General features: G+C 51.3%; 1 protein-coding gene across 1 annotated transcript in view; it reads right to left on the reverse strand.

The window, feature by feature from the left end:
* Positions 1-18,728, reverse strand: part of LOC101638976 (endoribonuclease Dicer-like) — a 29,086-nt gene that overhangs the window by 6,870 nt on the left and 3,488 nt on the right. Inside the window, exons 3-15 of the mRNA XM_045298198.1 lie at positions 17,670-18,148; positions 14,543-14,675; positions 12,789-13,028; positions 12,046-12,200; positions 10,838-11,006; positions 10,206-10,385; positions 9,777-9,990; positions 9,390-9,543; positions 8,302-8,484; positions 7,965-8,070; positions 7,323-7,498; positions 5,495-6,266; positions 2,720-2,875 (exon numbers count right to left, since the gene is read on the reverse strand). Of these exons, the coding sequence (XP_045154133.1) occupies positions 2,720-2,875; positions 5,495-6,266; positions 7,323-7,498; positions 7,965-8,070; positions 8,302-8,484; positions 9,390-9,543; positions 9,777-9,990; positions 10,206-10,385; positions 10,838-11,006; positions 12,046-12,200; positions 12,789-13,028; positions 14,543-14,675; positions 17,670-18,148 (3,117 nt within the window). The remainder of the gene's footprint in view (positions 1-2,719; positions 2,876-5,494; positions 6,267-7,322; positions 7,499-7,964; positions 8,071-8,301; positions 8,485-9,389; positions 9,544-9,776; positions 9,991-10,205; positions 10,386-10,837; positions 11,007-12,045; positions 12,201-12,788; positions 13,029-14,542; positions 14,676-17,669; positions 18,149-18,728) is intronic.

Here is an 18,728-nt window from a genome sequence, read left to right on the forward strand (position 1 = left end):
CCCCCCCCCCCGCTCTTCAGATCAAAGGGCATTCGCTACACTGCAAAATTAAATGGCTGGGCTGGGAAAAGGAGTGACCGTGGAGACAAAGCTATGAATCGGTGTCCCCCACCCCTCGGCAACCCCACTCCAGGAAGGGGGTCGCAGATTACAGTGGGACTGCACAAAACAGAGGCAGCGAGCAACACAACTCCCTGATTTCTGTCAGAAGAACTTTGCTTCATTTCAATCCTTGGGCAAAAGCTTATTTGTGGATGACAGCTGTAATCAGAAGCTAGGATCGGGTAATCGGATGATGATTTTGCAATGCTGGAAAGGTGCCAAATATCCACTCAGTTAAAAGAAAACAAGGAGCGATGGGGAAAAAACACGTAATTAACACAACAACACAGCATTTCCTATCAAAGCCAAGGGGAGGGGGCATGTCAATTCATAGCTTTTATTTTGTTTATTTTTTAAAGCCCTCTCTCCTCATTCAAGGCCCTGTGAGGGGTTTCACCACTGAGGGGTCAAACTGCAATTAAATGCACACACATGTGGAAGAAAAGGGCAAACTATGATTCAAAATAATCAATACACTCACACATGTGCGTATAAATATTTTAAAATCTTTACCACTTCGGTAAATGTTACCACAGCAGAGTGTAGAAACAAGCAAGCAAGCATCAAGGAAGGACTGTCTGACAGACCAGCTGTGGGAGGAGCCGGTAGCTGTGGGAGGAGCCGCTAGCTGTGGGAGGAGCTATGGTCCTTTAGATGCTTCAAGCTCTTGCAAAATCCAATGAAAGACAGCAGTGGACGCACAAACCCCTTTCTCTGACTTCCTGCTCCAGAGCTGCTAGGGAATTGCAGGAGGCGGAAAAGGAGGGGTTCACCTTCCCCGATTTGCTGGAGTAAGGTGAAGAGGACAGGAATGCAGCAAGCCCCAAACTCACAGTAGAGTCACACCCCCACCTGCACAATGGTAGGCTCTGGCTTTGGGCACTTACCCATGTCACACACACCCCACCCCCACCCCCGATGCACACATACACACACACCACCCCGCAACACCTCGCACACATACACACACACCACCCCGCAACACCTCGCACACATACACACACACCACCCCGCAACACCTCGTGATAAAAATGCAAGGCTCCACCATGGTTAGCCCTTGCAAATGGGTGTAACCTTATGACACACACATCTCAACTCGGTCATTCTTCCTGGCTATTGTGTTAATTAAAACGTCAAGATAGCTGGGAGTCTTTTGCTAGTTTTTTTTTTTAATGCACAGAAGGGTATACTGTACACTAAGCTCAACATCTGACTAACGGACTTACAAACCGCGTCTACCTGTTCTGACTTAGGTGCAGATGTGACTTAAAAACAGTTGAGGACAGGGTCCGTTTGTAAGCTGCGCATGGCTTGTATGCACAATGGTGTTCACACACCTTCCAGGTCACTTAGCAGCCTCATTCCCAGACAGCCAGCTGGATGTAACTGAGGAATGACTGCAGAGTGGAAGGCTGACTTCACCGAGTCTAAATGACTATGGGTGTACTACAAGAACCAAGGTCCCAAGTCATAGGAAAATAACTGTGCTGCTCCTTAAAAAAAAATTAACAAAAAGGTCACCTTGAAGCTACAATTAACAGTAGTGTCCAAGGTATTTTGAAAAATACTGACAAGACAGGAGAATTGTTACGAAAGCTCTCAAAAATCGACACTTTTTTTTTCTCTTAAGGTTGATCCATTTTTCTAAGTTTCCTACACCTCGACTATTTCTGACACAATTTGCCTATGTTTTCTCGCCCAAGGCTCTTCCAGGAAAGCTCCATTTCTGTAACAGGCTGATACTACACGAGTTAAACATATGCCTGAGGAATCGGCTAACATCAGAATGCAGGCCTGGTACGTGCTGCTGCGCCCCAATGAGAAGCCGTGGAAGAGAGTGGAAGGCTGGCCTAGAGAACATAACCCGGGAGACAGACAGCACTATCATTGTTGGCACGAGGCAGAAATGAAGTGACAGCTTGCTGGTTTGTCACTAGTGCAAAATCCATCTCCAGGAAATGGAAGTGCCTGAGCGGGGAGCTTGAACTTTCCACCATGGGACCTGCAGCAGGTCCCAGCCTAGGGGACATGTAGGCCTGCGGGGCTCCCAGGAGCCCCCTGGTGGCCGTCCAGACAAAACCAAGTGGAGCAGCGACTGTGCCTAATGCTTGGGAGTCTTCCTAAGTCTTCTGGCAGGATTTAAATGATTCCCAGGAAACAGAAGCCTTATGGCCGGCTCCGATAGTCCTCACCAAGGAAGGCTTAGCTGCTCAGAGGAGCGCATACTGAAGCCAGTGACCTCACCCATAGGCTGCAAGCCAGCCATCTTTACCATCAGGAGAGTGAAATGCGGGGAGCTTTGCCCTCCACCTTTGGGTACAGAAGAGACCACAAACAACTCCACTTCCGACAAAGAACCAGCCCACATCAAGGAATTCACCAGGAGCTGCCAATACCAGGGAACCTTCAAAAAGCACATGGAAAACCGGGACTGGGAAGAGAAAGGAGCATGCCCATGGGGAGCTTTCTGAAAGCTTCCATAGGTTAACTCTGTTGGACCCACAGCCTCTGGGGGAGACAGAGACTAGGAGAACAAACCTCCCTCACTTCACCCCCCCTCACACACACACCAAAGTCATCCATGTGCTTCGAGCATCAAGAGTTATCACTAACTTACCATGTCATCTTTGTCCCACTGGTCTGCGTGACTTTTGTCCTGGTTGACGACGTAGCCTGGGGGAAGCCAGTTCACATGGGGGTCAAACATGGAGACCACCATGCGGCTGGGCAGGCCTTTCTTTTTCCCGAGGCGAGAAAGGTTACTGTTGCTGACCTGTCCCAGAAAAATTTTACATGACACTCATACCCAAATGATCATTCTACCGACAAGACACATGGCACTACACCCTGGGAGCTGGAGAAACCACATGGACCTACCCTGATGCACCCAGACCTCTGGAGCCGGAGAAGCCACGTACAGATCCCTGCCAGCACTCATATGCTTACACCACTACTGGATCCACAAGACTGTGGGTCAACCCACTGGCCTGTAATCTTCCTGCATTTGGATTCATGTCATGTGTTTCGTGAGTCTGAAGAAGATTTTGTAGATTGGTATCAGACATATGGGCTAATATTTGACTTACGGACTTGATCTGGACTGGGATGGGAGGTTTTCTCAATATTCAATTGCTCTTGTATATAAACCTTTTTCTTATTCACAGATGAATATCCATGAATTTGTTTCTCCAGTCTACCCAGACTAACACAGATGCTAATTGGGATTATTGGGAAAGAATTCATATGAAACGTCATGTTATCCAAATATTCTTGATTCAGAAAAAAACCCAAAAAAATTTTTAAAGGGCTATAAACTTTAGCTACAAAGTCAAACCTGGCAGAAAATAAGGCTAAAATAATTTTATTTTCCTAGAATCGAAGCCACAAAGGCAACTCCAATGGCAGCCTTGTCTCGAATAGTCTTTCCTTTTGAATGGCATTTCAAGACTTTTTGGTTTCACCATTTGAAGATGTTAATAAAGAAAAAGGTAATAAAGCGTGACCTCACAGGTCGGATGTGAGTTTTTCTTACAAATGCCCATCTCCTTGCATGTGCTCAGCCCTCTGTGGTCCGGTCTTGATTTTACATGGAGACTGGGGCCTGGACTTGTCAACCTTCATTTCCTCATACCTGGCTGGCTCCCTTCTAGTTAAGGGCTTCCAGAGCTATTTCCTGCATAACAGCTACTGCCTAAGAAGCCTGCAGGCGGCCTGGGCAGGCACCTCAGGAGGACATGGTGGCAGTTGGAGTCGGAATCGCTGCCCCTGGGAGCTAAGCAGCAGCTAGGACAGAGTCCCCAAATGCCCTCACTCTGCCCCGGGGCTGTCCCACACTGCCTGGGGTGTAAACAGGAAGCAGGCTTGAATCCCGCTGTTTTCCTTTTCTGTCCAGTCAGACAAAGCATTGAAGGGGCTGAGAGGGAAGAATGTGTAGTGAGGACCAGGGAACAGAGTGAGAGAGAGAGATACAGAGAGACAGCAAGAGATACACAGAGACCAACCAGATTCCAAGTCAACAGAAAAGGCTGGCAGGACTGGGAGTGGGGAGCATCTTTTGAGAAGGAGCCACTGGGGGGGTGGAGTGCTGGTGCTGGTGGTGAAGGTGCTGTGTGGGCCAGGGTCTGCTCTGCTGGCACCTGGCTGGGGATCTGAGGCCTGGATGGGGTGCAGTGCATAAATCAAAGCGCTGCCCACAGAGGGCTGGGGTGAGAGAGCCCAGAAAGTTCTGCACAGGAAGAAGGGCTGTGTGTGCCAGACAATGACCTCCTCACTCCCCAGCAGCACATCCAATCGCTCCCTTGCTGATTTCTTCCCACCACAGTTCCTGGGCGAGTCTCTCTCGTCAGATATATGATCACCTTCCCGGAGGTTGTGCAGACTATGTCCGGTGTGCCATCCAGTGGCCCCCACCCTCATCCAGACCCTGACCTTCCTGTTCCATCCACCTCCGCCACTAGGCCCCAAAACCTCTCTGACCCCAAGCACCCTCCCTGTCAGGTAGCTGAACATATCTGGCTAAAGCATGCATGCTGTGAGCCTTAGCTGAAAATCTCCCCTTCTCCTGAGCATCACTCAGCATAAGCTGAGACTGCTTCAAGGCCAAGTGGATCTCAGCTTGGTCTGACTGCTATTCCACCAAAACGCTGCTGGTTTCACCTCCTATCTCAGTCAGCAGCCTCTTGACAAAATGCCAGAGAGCAGTACCTGTCCCCTGCTCTGGTCACTCTTCTGACCGGTCTGGCTCAGGCGCCAAGGTTTACCCTGTGCTGACACCACTCGCCGGCTCCTGCTTGGCATCCTGCCTCTCCAAGGGCTTCTGCAGTGGTCTGTCAGCACCCATCCACTGTGGCCCCTTCTTCCCTGAAGCCTTTGTCCCACAGCACTGCCAAGGGGAGTCTCCAGGATGCGCTTGACTCAAGTGTCATGCTCACTCAGCATCCTTGAAAGCCTGTCACTGCTTCCCTTTGAGGAAGCGCTCTTCAACTAAGGTCTGTGTGTTAGGCACCTAGGCCTGTCTGAATGGCATACTTCCAAACTGATGCCTACCTCTCAACTCAGAGAGAGGCTCCAGGATTGCCTTCCCTGAGCCCCAGCAGGCAGGCATGGGTAGGTACACACACACACACACACACACACACACACACACACACACACACTCACGTTATCTGCTGACACCCATGCCAGCAGGCTCTGCCGCTCACTGCAAAGTGGGTTCCCGGCCTGCCCTGGGCACTGACACCTGGGGCTGACATGTTCCCCTGGGAGACTTCCTGGGCCCAGCTTTCCCACGTGCTGACCACACACCCCCAACACTTGTAAAGACCCACTTCCAGGCTGTCTGGTTCAAAAGTCAGAAAGGATGGGGGGGGCAGGGGGAGGCAGTGCTCCTTACCTTTTTGCCCCTCATGTAGGAGAGGTGGCCCTCTGGAGCCTCAGGGTAAGTGCAGAACAGGTAGGTGGTGGTGGCGTGCTTCAGGAAGGAGTCGCCCAGCATCTCCAGCCGCTCCAGGTTAAACCCATCGCTGGCATTGGACAGGGTCAGAGCCTGGAGAATGAGCCCAGGTTTGGGGCCGAGGGTCGTTGAGGAATACCTAAGTGCGGGGGGACCCTGCTCAGAATCTACCCTGCCCCTCGGGGTGCTGCAGGGCCCCGGGACGCCTGGTAGGGGGCTCCCATCTGAGGTGGATTGGTTAGCATTTCCCTCCAGGTGCTTTTGACCAGGTGGGGCACAGTCTTCACTGGGCTTGAGCTGGTTCTCAGAGTGGTCTGAACTCAGAATGGGATATGAGGTAGGTGGTTGTACAGAGACTTCCTGAGGGCGGTCACTCGGCTGATGCTCTTGGCAAAAGTCTCTGTCTGCTAACTTGTGGCCGCCGCTGGCAAGAGGTTTGCTGTAAGAGAGACCTTTCATTGTGATGAGGTCACTCAGGGCGTTGGTGAGGGTCTTACCCAGTGGCTCGAGGAGGGGCGCTCTGCAGCTTACAGACATTTGGTGGTGGTGCTTGGGAGGGGGGCTCTTACTAGTACCTTGATGTGCAGCATGACCAGGGCCTACCATTACACTGTGCTGACATGGATTGTCATTTTCGGCTGAAGAATTAGAAATCGAGATGAAGGATTTGCTGCCTCTGGAGTTTGTCCACCCGAAGTCTAAGTTTGGGTAGCTGCAAAGACAGGTTGACAACTTTTCATCCCAGCTTTCCTTCAGGGGGCCCAGGCTCAAAGTCAGAGGGTGCAACTAAAACCACAGTGCTGCCCCACAACGAGGCTGCGGCTTCAGGAGGGCCTCTTCTGAGCAGGAGCAACAGGATTTGAACCTCTGCACAGTGAGGATGGCTACTGTGTGGGGGCTTCATTACTGCACTGCTGCACTCCCTCACCTGGCATGAAAGATCTTTGAGCTTCCCTGGGGGTGGAAACCCAGGTCTCTGGTGACGGTGGCAGTGTGGCTTGGGACATTGACAGAACCTCTGTGCCCCTCAGCCTCTGCACTGGAGAATGAGCTACCACTGCCTATGTGGTGGGGCTGTCTGAAGGTTACAGACGCTGGAACAGGCTGGGCATGGGAGCCAGGCCTAGCGCTGTGGTAAGGGCCCCTAAGTCCTATCTGTCACCATCACTGCTGTGCACCAGATGTCCTTCAACCTTGGGCGGGTACCAGCTTGGTCTTGCCAACTGAGTCTAATGTGCATTTAAAGTGAGCAGCTACCATGCCAACCAGCCTCCGCAGGATGCACAGCTCCAGCGGGAGGAAGACAGGGAAGGAAGGGGCCTGATGAAGGACCCCCTTTTAACGTCCAAAGGGCTTCGAGAAAGAGAAAGCTGCCCTTTCACGTCTGCACACCCCAGGACCACGTCAGGCTCGCTTCTGGTTTACACCTAGGGCTTGGGAGAGAATGCTGGGCTCAAGGTCCTACGGACCCCTCTAGAGCCAGGGGATGACTTCCTGACGCCAATATCAAACCATCAACTTCATTCGGCTCAGTGCAGAGAGGAGTTCTCGGCCCAGGTTCTTTCTGGCTGCCAGTCTATGAAACCCCACAGAACTCTGGGCCCTTGGATGGATTGGATTCTGACCCATGGGGACCCTGCAGGGACCGAGGTAGGGCAGTTCCTCTGGGCCTCCCAACTGTCCATCTTTGCGGGAGCAGACTGTCCTGCCTCTCTCGCACAGAGCCGCCTGGGCGATGGGTCGGCCGGCCCTGCAGTGAGAAGCCTACCCAAAATCCGCGGGCAGGGACCTGATGCCCAGGCCGGTGTCACGGGCCATCTGGGCCCTCAGCTCCTCTGCGGAGAGAAGGCAGTGGAAGCGGTACAGGATGCTGGGGAGACACAAGGCTTTCCTCCAGAGCGATGCAGGGATGGGGTGGATAGCACAGAGCTCCGGAACCAGGAACTGTTGGGGAGGGGAGAGAGGGTTCCAATGAAAACCAAAGAAGTGAATTCACTTACAGATTAAAAAATACAAATAAACCTTAAATACTAGCTACATCTCACTGTTAAAAATAAAAAGACAACAAAATAACCTTTCCGGCAGAGGAGATTGATCCTGGGGTTTAAAAAACAACTCCAGGTCCTGGAAAACCACACACCTCTAGGCTGTGAGCTTCAAAGCCATGGAAGATTCGAGGGATCTGAAGCACCTGTGGGCATTCCCAGCACAGAGGACCCAAGAGAAATACCCTTCTTGTTCCACTAGAAGAGAGCTGGCATGCAGGGGGTGCAATGCCCTCAAACAAAATCAAGGGCCAGGTGCATTTCCCCCCTATTTCCACAACTCAGTTCACCGGATCTCCTGAAATGCACAGCCAGCTCAAAACCTGCCCGCCCCACCACGCCGCCCAAGGCAGCTGGCCAGGCACCTGCTTATTCTGCACGCTTTCGTTTTGGGCTTTTCTCTTCTCAGCATTGCTTAGAGGAAGGGCCTCCCCCTTCTGATTCCAATGGCGAGGCTTCAGAAGATTTAGTCTACAAAGAAGGCAGAGTAAGTTTATTCTATCATGCGCATGTACACACACACACACACACACACTGAGGTGGCTCTCCAGCCTCAGTGTCCCCTGACCCCCAGGCCACCTCGAGAGTGCCCCCCCCCCCAGCGTCTCTGTGAGCAAGCCCTCAGTGGTTCCCAGGAGACTCAAGGTGGGCAGCTGGGACAGTGAGCCTTTACCATCCCCCAGGAAGTGGGCAGCGTCTCACCGGGAAGATATGTGGTCCACGCCCAGCAGGGGCTGGCTGAGACTGGTCAGATCCAGGTTGTATTTTGTTTTATAATACTCGGCGAATGTCTCATATTCAGGGGAAGGAAATTTGCTGAGTGGGGAGAGATCAGTGTGCACGTCTTCGACGTAAAACCGATGGGGCTGATCAAAATTGCGGTACCTGGAGAGGAGATAGCACTTTGAGGGTGAGCACCTACTCCCCAAAGGCAATAAGGAGATAGGAATTAGGATTTTAAAAGGTGAAAATAAAATCCTGAATGAAACTTTCAATGCTGATTACTATATTTCTAGTAGACTTGAGACCGTTAGAGCTATACTTTACCCAAGGGAAAACGGACTCTCCTCCCTTCTTTGTTATCATTACTAGTCCAGGTACCTGTATTTTGGTGCCACGAAGCTAAAAGGCATCGAGATACATTTCTTAGTTCCATCAATAGAAATACTATAAAAGCTTTCAATATCCAAATAACTAAGCAGACACAGTGCACTCAATGCTAAACTAGAAGGTAGAAGGCATTGCTGTGTAGTCTAACGAGAGTGACAGCTTAGTGACAGCCAGCATTTGAAATGGCAACACTGGGGTGCCAGTGAAATAAAGAAAAATCATAGGACAGCACCCATGCTTCTGGTTCTCTGAAAAGTGCCTCTATTTTATTTCATGGCTGAAAAAAAAGAAAGAAAGCAAGAAAAACCTCCAAACCCTAGATTTTCACAAGAAAAATGAAAACCGGGAAGCATCCCGAGTGCTGTGACACTGCTCATTGTAAAGCCACCTGGGAGAAACAGCAACAATAACGGTCATTAAGGTCAAATTCTAGAGGAGGGCTTTGGAAGGAGAGAGGAGGGAGTCATGAAGAAGGAAGCGCGGGTGTCAGCTTGTCTGACTGTCAGAGGCATCCCCTGATGCCCATGTGTTGGTTTTCCAAGCAGGCACACAGGGGAGAGCAGGTCAAGGCACCTTGCTCTGTCCCTAATGTCAGCACGGAGGTCCCTTGCCCACTGACTGGGTGCCAGCCTCCCCGCTGAGCTGGGGAATGTTCTCCAACAAGGCCTCAGGCCACCCACCTTGGAATGACAATGGCATCCTGGTAATCTTCTAATTTGAACACAAAGGGCGTTTCTTTTGAATACTTTGTACTAGGAATGCCCAGGCGAGCTTCAGATTCCTCAATTTCTTCCATGAATTTAAAGTCAATGTCTAAAGTGCTGGAGTCATTAACTTAGGGAAAAAAGAAGAAACACTTTAGCTCTAGCTCGTGCAGTGAGCAGCAGGCAAAAGGGACGAGGTTCTTCTGCAGGCTTGCTGCCCGTTCCCACATCTAGTTCAGAGTTGCCCAGGTCAAAGTCAGGGGCCCTTGAGTTATGGAAAATGATCCAACAGGCATACAAAAATGTTCACTGTGCAGCCCTTGGGCCAGGAGAGGGAATGCGGAAACTCGGCTCCCCGCTTACCGATGTTGAGAGGTAGAATGCAGTATGCCGAGTCAGCATCCGTTGGCTTAAATTGGAGGGCTGGTTTTTCAAGGCGCAGAATGTGCGAGAAGATATACTGGTGGAGTCTCGAAATCAGCTCACGCATTTGGATAGACAAGGTGAAGCCAGACTTCTTTAGCTCTATGGATATGGTGACCTCGCCCGAACGGGTGTACACAGGGAAGTGAGGGATCTGAGCCAGGGAACAAAGCACCCCCCACCCAGGGGTTAGCCAGCATTTTCTCCCAGGGCAGCTCCAGTTACAAAGGAAGAGAAACCCTTTTTATCAAAGGTGCACAGAAGACCTCCATGTTTGAGATATGACACAAAGAGGGGGCACTCCTAAATGATATTTTCCAGAAAGATCTTTTGCTTTGGGGGAGGTGGGGGGCATCACCGATGGGCTACCTGAGGGATGGGTTTGGCTGTCAGTATGCCAAAGCATCTGGTGGTATCCTCGGGCGGGAAGAGCTTCCTCCTCTTGAAGTTGAACTCATCTGGCAAAGGTGTCGTCAGAGCCATGCCAATCACATACAGGTAGCAGGGCCGCTCGGGCTGAGGGTAGCTATCTCGAAGACACTCGGGAATCTGCAGTCAGGATGAAAGATTTGGGATCAGCTCTAGGAGGATGGCCTCCTCCTTCCAGGGACTGGCAAGACCATTCCTACACTCTGCCTCCCAGCGTGCAGCTTCCATGCTTGTTCTGACCTCCCCAGGCACCCTTCACCCAGAGGGCATCTCTCTCAAACTGCCTAGCTTATTGTAAAAGTTCACTTTTGTCTCAGCCCCACATGTAGGGAAAGCAAGAAGCACAGCCCCCCCCTGAATGAAATAATCTCCAGTGTGGGATCTGATGCGGAGCCCAAGTGCCACCCAACACCAGTGAGGTGGAACAGTTCTGAGAGCAGTCTATGGGGGATCAGGAGTCCTGACCCCAAGTGGGCAGAAGCCTCGAGGCTGCAGAAGTCCAGCAGAGACCTAGACTGAATGGAGCCAGACGCAGAGAGCCAGGGCAGGCTGGCGTGCCAATCAATACTAACTGCTTTTGGGTAGCACTGCCTCCGTTTTCTGGAACCTGGTCTTCCCCAAATGCTGGTTTCTTCTTCATCATGCAAATCAAGCTCTTCTTCATATTTCACCATCTCTTCCCCCACCAGCATCAAGTGGTCATCCAGCTCACCTAAAGAACAGAGACTGACCGCAAGGGCCCTGAAGTCAGGGAGCACCTGAAGATGTTTCACTCCTGTTAGAACATGCTGCCCAGTAGGTTTCCACTCAAAGAGGCCCCACTGAGAGAGTGACAGTCTGTAGGGTGTCTGCTGAAACCTCAGACAGGACCAGCTGCCACGTCTTTATCCCCGGGAGGAGCCAGGTAGGTCTGAACTGCAGACCTCTCAGTGTGCAGCTAACCTCTCCACCCTGTGCCACCAGGGCTCCTTGAAGGAGACGGGTATGAACAGAAGAGTCTCATCCATGAACTTGGAGAAGACCCTCTGCCTACAAAGCAAGTTCTCATGAGACAGGAGCAGATGTCTCTAGGAGAAGGGGTCATGGGAGTTCTCGGTAGTATTCTTGTAACTTGTTAGCCTTTGAAACTGTGGCAGGGATACCGAGGGCTCAATAGAAAGTCAATATCTAGAATAGAATGATGGCAACATATGTACAAATATGCTTGATACAATGGATATATGGATTGTTATAAGAGTTGTAAGAGTCCCCAATAATATGATCTTTTAATAAAAAAAAGAAAGAAATTGTGACAGGGGAAAAAATGAAAGAGAAAAATCTTGTCTGTGCTTTTATTCTCATCTCCAGGATACTGACCACGCATGCAATCTAGGCACGATACCTGCTGCTTCTAGATCTTAGAAACAGTATTTCCAGCTCAAGACTAAGTAGATGAGAACACTCAGTAATATAAATTAACCTATCACCTTCTTACAGGGATGCAAATGGGAAGTCCAATAGGAATGTTAATGGGAAGTTGATCCAAAAAGCTCAAGACTGAGAGAGAAAAACCACTCCATCACGTCAAAAGCAGCATGCATCACCTCGTCAGACCGCTGGGCGGTGGCCAGCATGCACGACCACAACTGTAGCTACATCTTCACTAGATCGGAGGACTGGGGTGGGGTAGGGGGAAGCAACTGCTACTTCTTCTCGTGTTAGAATGGAAAGACTGGCCACTGCCTCCAATACATAAGCCCGACACATCCCTGAGGGCCTGAGGTTCGGGGCTGCCACCCACCGTTTGGTGTGTCCAATGTCCGTATTGATGGTGACCCTGGGGCCTCTGTCATCCGGCCTGAGAACATATGGTGGGATAACATTGTCATCGTCCACAAGAGGCTCAACGTTGGTCTCACGAGAGTCCACCAACTTGGAGGATTTGTCGCTCAAGATCTGAACATTTTCAAAACAGAACTTAAGATGAGGGCAAAAACAAAAAAGGAAAAGAAAAATGCCCTTTTGTTGCCCTAAGTTAATCATCTGCTTCTGGGCATGCATGAAAGGCTCTGTACCGGAAGCCTCCAGCTCCCTGAACAGAATCCAACAGCCTAGTGCCACCTTCACAAGGCACTCCTGATGAATCCACCCCAGCACCAATCAGGTGGAGACACTCACCACCCAGGCTCAAGGGTTACCATTGTGTTGTGTGTATGTGCACACACGTACATACGCACACACGCATGCGCGCGTGCACACAGTGTGCTCTACATAAATGCAGGTACTAACCCGTGAATCCCTGTCCTCATCGCCATCCCCACCACAGTGTCCCAGAAAAAACCTTCTCTGCCCAGATCCACACCACACTGCCGTGGCTGTTTTCTTGGGGACCATTGCTGGGGGTTGGTGTGGGATCATCCCCAACTTCCTTGTGAAGTACATGTGGTGGTTGGGGAGGTGGGGGTGAGGGTGCATTAAAACTATCCTTTGCACAAAGAATGACAACTGCTGAGAGGGGCCGAATTTCTTCCTGGTGCTGCTCACCTGTTCAATTGCCTTGTAAGTTCTAAGGTCTTCTTCGAAGCTTTTTACCCTGTCCATATCTGCGAGCATGATGTAATTAGAGATCGGGGCCCTGGCTCTTCCCTTGGACTGAAGGTAAGACTGATACTCTGTGGGCAAATCAAAACTAACCACCAAATTGCATTCCGGGAGAGCCACACTCTCTACCCAATTGGTTGCAATGAGCAGGTTGGTCTCATGGGCTCGAAATTTCCTAAGGACCTAAGAGTAGGGTGTGGGGGAGGGTGGGAAAAATCAACCAAGAAAAAGCCATTTTAAGAAGTGCATCTAAATTTCATTATAATTCTTAGCATTATAGCCCTTACAATACAGCAAATATAAATGACAACTGTCATTGCTGGCCCATACTTTGGACACACTGAATTGTTAAGTGCCAGGCTAAAGAGGCCAGGGAGACAGAAAGCACTGGATACATACATGGAGGACCCGTGGACACCTGGGCAGAGAAGCCAGGCCTCAGGGGGATAGTCCTTTTCAGCAGCACCAGAGGTACAGTGTCATTGTTTAGTTAGGTACGAGTGCACTTCAAAACATTCAGGGAAAAGCGGAATTAAAAGGCAATGACATTTCCCCACAAACTTTTTGAAGTGCGCCCTGCCCCCACTGCCCAATATTTCATGACAAACATGTTGTATTGTACATGTGTGTGCTTTAATCAAAGTGCCATTCTATGTTTCCTAAGGGAATCAAACTCAAGGCCAGAGCAGCTGGAACTGCCCCACAGGCTTCCAGGGCTGTCGATCTTAAGGAAGCGAAGGGACACATCCTTTTCTGAGGAGCAGCTGGTGGTTCGAACCGCCACCCTTCGGTGAGCATTGCCTGCTTTACCTGTGGTGCCACCCCACACAAAGCACAGGGTGCTTTCAGGAGATGATCTGACTTTTTCAGGACCCCAAGTGGGGTTTGTGAGATGCCACTCTCCAGAATGGCCATGTGGGCTGCTACCAGTGTCACAACCCTTTCAGGGAAATCCTTAAACCACCTGGGATTTGAAAGCTGCACAACCAGGATTTCTCTTCTGGCACCTTGGGAAGCTTCAACTTCCAGAGCTACAGCAATGATTCAAAATTGAAAAGTAAGAACTATTCTCATGCTCTATTTAAAATGCATGGGAATCCCAAACTCATGGCCAGTTTTATAAAGTGCTAAGTGGGTTCTGAGACCACTGGTAATTGCCCAAGTCTAGCTCATGCACCCCTCAAATGTGGCAGGTGGTTATACCTCCGTGCTGTATAAAGTTACTCCAACAGGAATCACCCCGCTAAGCACCCGTGGCACAACAAACTTGATACAGAAGAGGTTGTTTGTTGGTTAGTGAGATCCTGTATCAAGTTCTTGCTTCTTCCAGATGTTGCCCCGTATACTGAACTCCTTAAAGAACGAAAAACTCAGGACCCCCAAAACTACAAAGGAAACACACACTTCCCAGGCACAGGTTTCCACCTCCTGCTTCGTATCTGTGTCCATGTTATGTTTAGACCTCTGGTTTTCTAAGGAAGCCGCCTTAGATGTGCCACCATCCCAACAGAGGTCAATGGGATGGCTGCGGCCCACAAAGCCACAATGCTAACCTCCCATCTGTCCTTCCCTGAAGAGCTGCCCCAGACAGTGTCACTTGTCACATCCTAGCCCCTGCTAGGGAACTGTGGGGCCAGCACCATCCCAAGGGGCAGCCTGAGTGTCTATGCTCGGAGGGCTGTCTGTCCCAAGCTTACCTCTTCCTGTTTCCTGAACTCAGCCTCCATTTGGTTGTCTTGGGGCTGGTCTGTCTCAGTGCTGTATCCAGTAATGAAATTGCTGCTGATATAAGCCAACTCCGGGTCCTGTTTGCTGGCTTCCTTTATCAATCTAAGGGCACGACACGTTTAGAAGTTAAGGCAGTGCAGAGGGCAGCTACACTTCATTTGAACCGCTCCCATCAAATGGAAGCCAAAGTAGGGAGGACAATACTGGGTCCACTGAAGGAATGAACTCGCTGAGTTTGTAAAAAGGAGGCGGATGTCCCTTAATGGAGCACACTGAGAAAGGGGCTGGGCATCCTGTCTGCGTGTCTGTTGACTGGGTCAGGCTGATAGCCTACCATCTGCACCTCCCTCCACCCATTGTCCAGGGGATTATAGTATCCAAACGAGGCCGAGCTGTGCTAGTACTGAGAATGGTCACTTTATCCTAGACACTTGATGTGGCAAAGATGACTTAGGAGAAACGTGGGCCCCTACAAGGCTGGGCAGGACAGAGGCATGTGTGTCCCCACCCTCAGCGCCTTGACTTGGGGGCAGGACTTTGGGGAAAAACAAACTGCAAAACAAAGCTCACCACGGTTCCCTGATGCGGGCGCAGAATGGGAGCACAGCTGTGACCCCCGATAGAGCACACAGGGACATCAGTCAAGGGGGCCTTACTCCCACTCACCAGTCCTCAGAGCCCTCAGGCCGGGGCGAAGGCTCAGCCACCTCTTGTCACACCCAGCCCCTGGGCACTCAGGTGGAACATTGGGGAAGTCACAACTGGCCTGTGGAGAAACCTCTCAATCCCCATCATTTTCCTGCCTCCTGGGTCTGCTCCCCCTGTTGGGCAGGGAAGAACATGGTGCCCCTACCTAGCCTACTGGTGGGTCCAAGAGGCCTCACTATGGCCCTTTCTGCCAGCTCTGCTGGAGAGGCTCAGGGCAAGGCACCCAGGAAATGGAAGAGGGGTCACCCAGCATAGAGCAGGCAGTGCTGCCAGGCAGCTGGCTCAGGAATAAATAGCTCCAATCAAAAAGCCAGAGAGCATGACCCATGGACCCAGGGCACCAGCCAGCAGCAAAGTCTATGTCTAGCTCTCATTTCCCTTCATACAAGAAGCAGATGAACATCAGAGGGTGGTCCAAGCCTGCCTGCCTGTCTGGAGGATCCTTCCCAGGCAGCCCACAGTGCAGCGTCCCTCTTGGAGTCTGCCTTCAGGACAGGAGCTTTAGTAAAGCAATCACAGCCAGAGCCTGGCTTGCTGGGATGTACAGGCTGGGTCAGGGAAGGGCCGCCATCCCATCTGTTACCATCGGGAGAACATGTCCCTGTGAGTGAGCACCACTGAGATCATACTGCGGTTACAACAAGGAACTTCCAGTTCCCCCTGGGTAGGTGAAGATGGCTAGGCTTTTCCAAAACCCCCACTCTGGCTGACTTCACTTGGCTGAGAAACAGATACTTGGGAAGGAAATGTCTACCTCCTGAGGGAATCACTCCCGCCCAGGGACACAGCCAAGAGTAGCATCCGCAGATCCAAACCACCAGCGGCTCCTCAGAGGAAGATAGGGCTTTCAGTACTGCCTGTCCCTTGGGGCCCTTCCCACAGGGGCACAGAGAGGACCAGCTGATGAGCAACTTCCCTCCCTTTTCCTGTGGCTGAAACAAGTGGGTCGGATTAGCTGGACCCCATGGCTCCTTAAGCATGTAATTTGAAGGTAATTTGCTCCCGGGCTGTTTACATCACAGTCATCAGAGGAATCTGGACCACTGACTCTGGAAATTACCAGACTGAGAACTGCCCAGGTGACCACCCTGGAGTCCAAATTTTTGTTACTCAAAAAAGTTTCGTTACCCTAAACATTTCAGCAGCAGTTAAGACAAGAGGGGCATGAAGGGAAGAAAGAAAAGGAAAACCCCAATTACCTCACGACGCAAAGCTCAATTTTTCCTCAGAGATCACTACTTGCAGAAGAGGCTCTTAGGGATCAGCTTGGGCCGATTAATAGATCTCGCAGAAAAGTAGATCACTTCAAATACAAAATAAAGATACCCCCCTTTTGTGCAGGGGGAAGAAACTAACAGGCACACCTACCTATCCACAAACCAAAAGACCCAGACACCCACCCACTTGACACACAGCTGTGTCTAGAGGCAGGGAAAGTAAACTGATGACAGGAGTGGGGCTGGAATCCAGACCCCACAATGTAGATTCACCACCACCTTCGCTAATGTTCTCAAAATTCTAACCTGAGTCAGAAAAGAGTACCTGGAGCTTCTGAACCCCCATCAGTGAGAGAGCCCAGTTGTTCTACACTAGTTCCCTTGCAGACTTGCCCACTGGAACATACAGACTTGTCAGAAAACAAAAGTTAGCCATGTCTGCACCACCATAACGCCCAGGCAAAATTTATCCTGAAGTTAAGGGATGGGAGAAAACCGAACAGGAGATGCTTAGCCCGAGGTCTAGCACAGAGTCACAGAATAAGAGACATCTGACTTAAGTGAATGGACTTCAAAGCAAAGGGTGTTTTCCTGTAACTAGCTTTTGTACACTTGCTGTGGATTTTTAACATGAGTTGGTGGATCGGCGTCCTGTGAGACACATCACATCAAACCTGGACTTTGGGGAAAGCAACTATAAATGCCGCTGTATCTTGGAAGAAGTACCACCACAGTGCTCCTTAGAGGCAAGGATGGTGAGCCTGGTCTCACAAACCTGGGCCATGTTGTCAGTGGAGACGGTTCCCTGGAGAAGGACCTCATGCTTGGTAATGTAGAGGGGCAGTGGAAAAGAGGCAGGCCCTCCAGGAGACGATTGACACAGTGGCTGCGGCAACGGACTCAAGCGTGTGACCCATTGTGAGGATGGGCAGTGGTCCCTACTGTGTGCACAGTCACTATGGGTCAGAACCAACTCCGTGGCGCCTACCAACAACATCAACTGTGCATTCCAGAGTAAATGCCCTCCATCCACCCCCAAGCCGCGTGACTGGTGACCAGCGGTGGTCCCAGGGTCAGGGCACTCACCACCTCCTTCTGCCAGCTCTGCGGCTGCTCCATCGCACATCGCCAAGCAAAACCAGGGGGCACAGAATGCCCACCTCTCACTCACCTATTCAGGGCAACGGCGGTGTATCGCTGCTCCACAAAAATGATCCCGCACAAGAAGTTGGTGCAGGGAGCCTGGAAGTTTGTTTCTGGTTTCTCCTCCTCAATCTCTTCATCTTCCTCATCGTCTTCCTCGAAATCGCCCCAAGACACGTAGCCCCCCTGGTTCTGCTGACAGCTGCGCAGGACGCTCTCGAACTGCTGCCGCTCCCGGGGCCTGTACTGGCGCAGGATCTCCAGCAGCATGGTGGCCTTGGGCGTCAGGAACTTCGGGTCCAGGGGGTTGGCGGCGGTGGCGAAGTGCCTTCCGCAGAGGGCGTGCACCTGCCTCAGGCAGGTGTCGGCCAGGAGCAGGAACTTGCGGTGCAGCTCCACCTGCTCCTGCTCCAGGCGCTCCTGCAGCTCCTGCACTCTCAGCCCTGCCACCTGGTCCGCACCCCAGGGGCCCAGCTCCATCAGCACCTCGAGGCAGTCTGAGAGGATCTGCCAGACAACGTGGGGGCTCAGACCTGAACCCCAGTCTTCCTCAGAGTACCCTTCCAAAGCCACCCACCCCATGCATGTACACCCCAAGGGGACATCCCTGAGAGCGGGTATGGGGGGTGGTGGTTGGGAAAGGTGTTAGGGGGTGGTGGGAGGCAGGGAAAATGAGAGTCTGAGTGTGAGTATGTGTGAGACTGTGTGTGTGGATAAGTGACAGAGAGAGACAAAGTCTATCAATCCCACGCATATAAACTCATGGGTGAAGTCCCTGAAGCGAGGGAAGGGGCGTGTGCATGCGTGTGCGTGTGCATGTAAGAGAAAGAGGTGTCATCCTGGGAGTGCAGTGATTCAACACTCTCGGAAGGGTCGGTGGTTTGAACCCACCAGCTGCTCTGTGGGAGAGAGAGACCTGACAGCAGTCTGTTGTCATGAAACCCTAAGGGGCAGTTCTGCTTTGTCCTATGGAGTCTTTGCAAGTCAGAATCAGTACAGACTTGTGGCAATGGGTTTATGCTGCTCTTTCAGACAGATCAACCTGGGTGTGAGTGTGTGTGTGTGTGTGTGTGTGTGTGTGTGTGTG

Source organism: Echinops telfairi, unplaced genomic scaffold (genome assembly GCF_000313985.2).
Source record: "Echinops telfairi isolate 266 unplaced genomic scaffold, ASM31398v2 ScPeMD7_7424;HRSCAF=8462, whole genome shotgun sequence".
Taxonomy (NCBI): domain Eukaryota; kingdom Metazoa; phylum Chordata; class Mammalia; order Afrosoricida; family Tenrecidae; genus Echinops; species Echinops telfairi.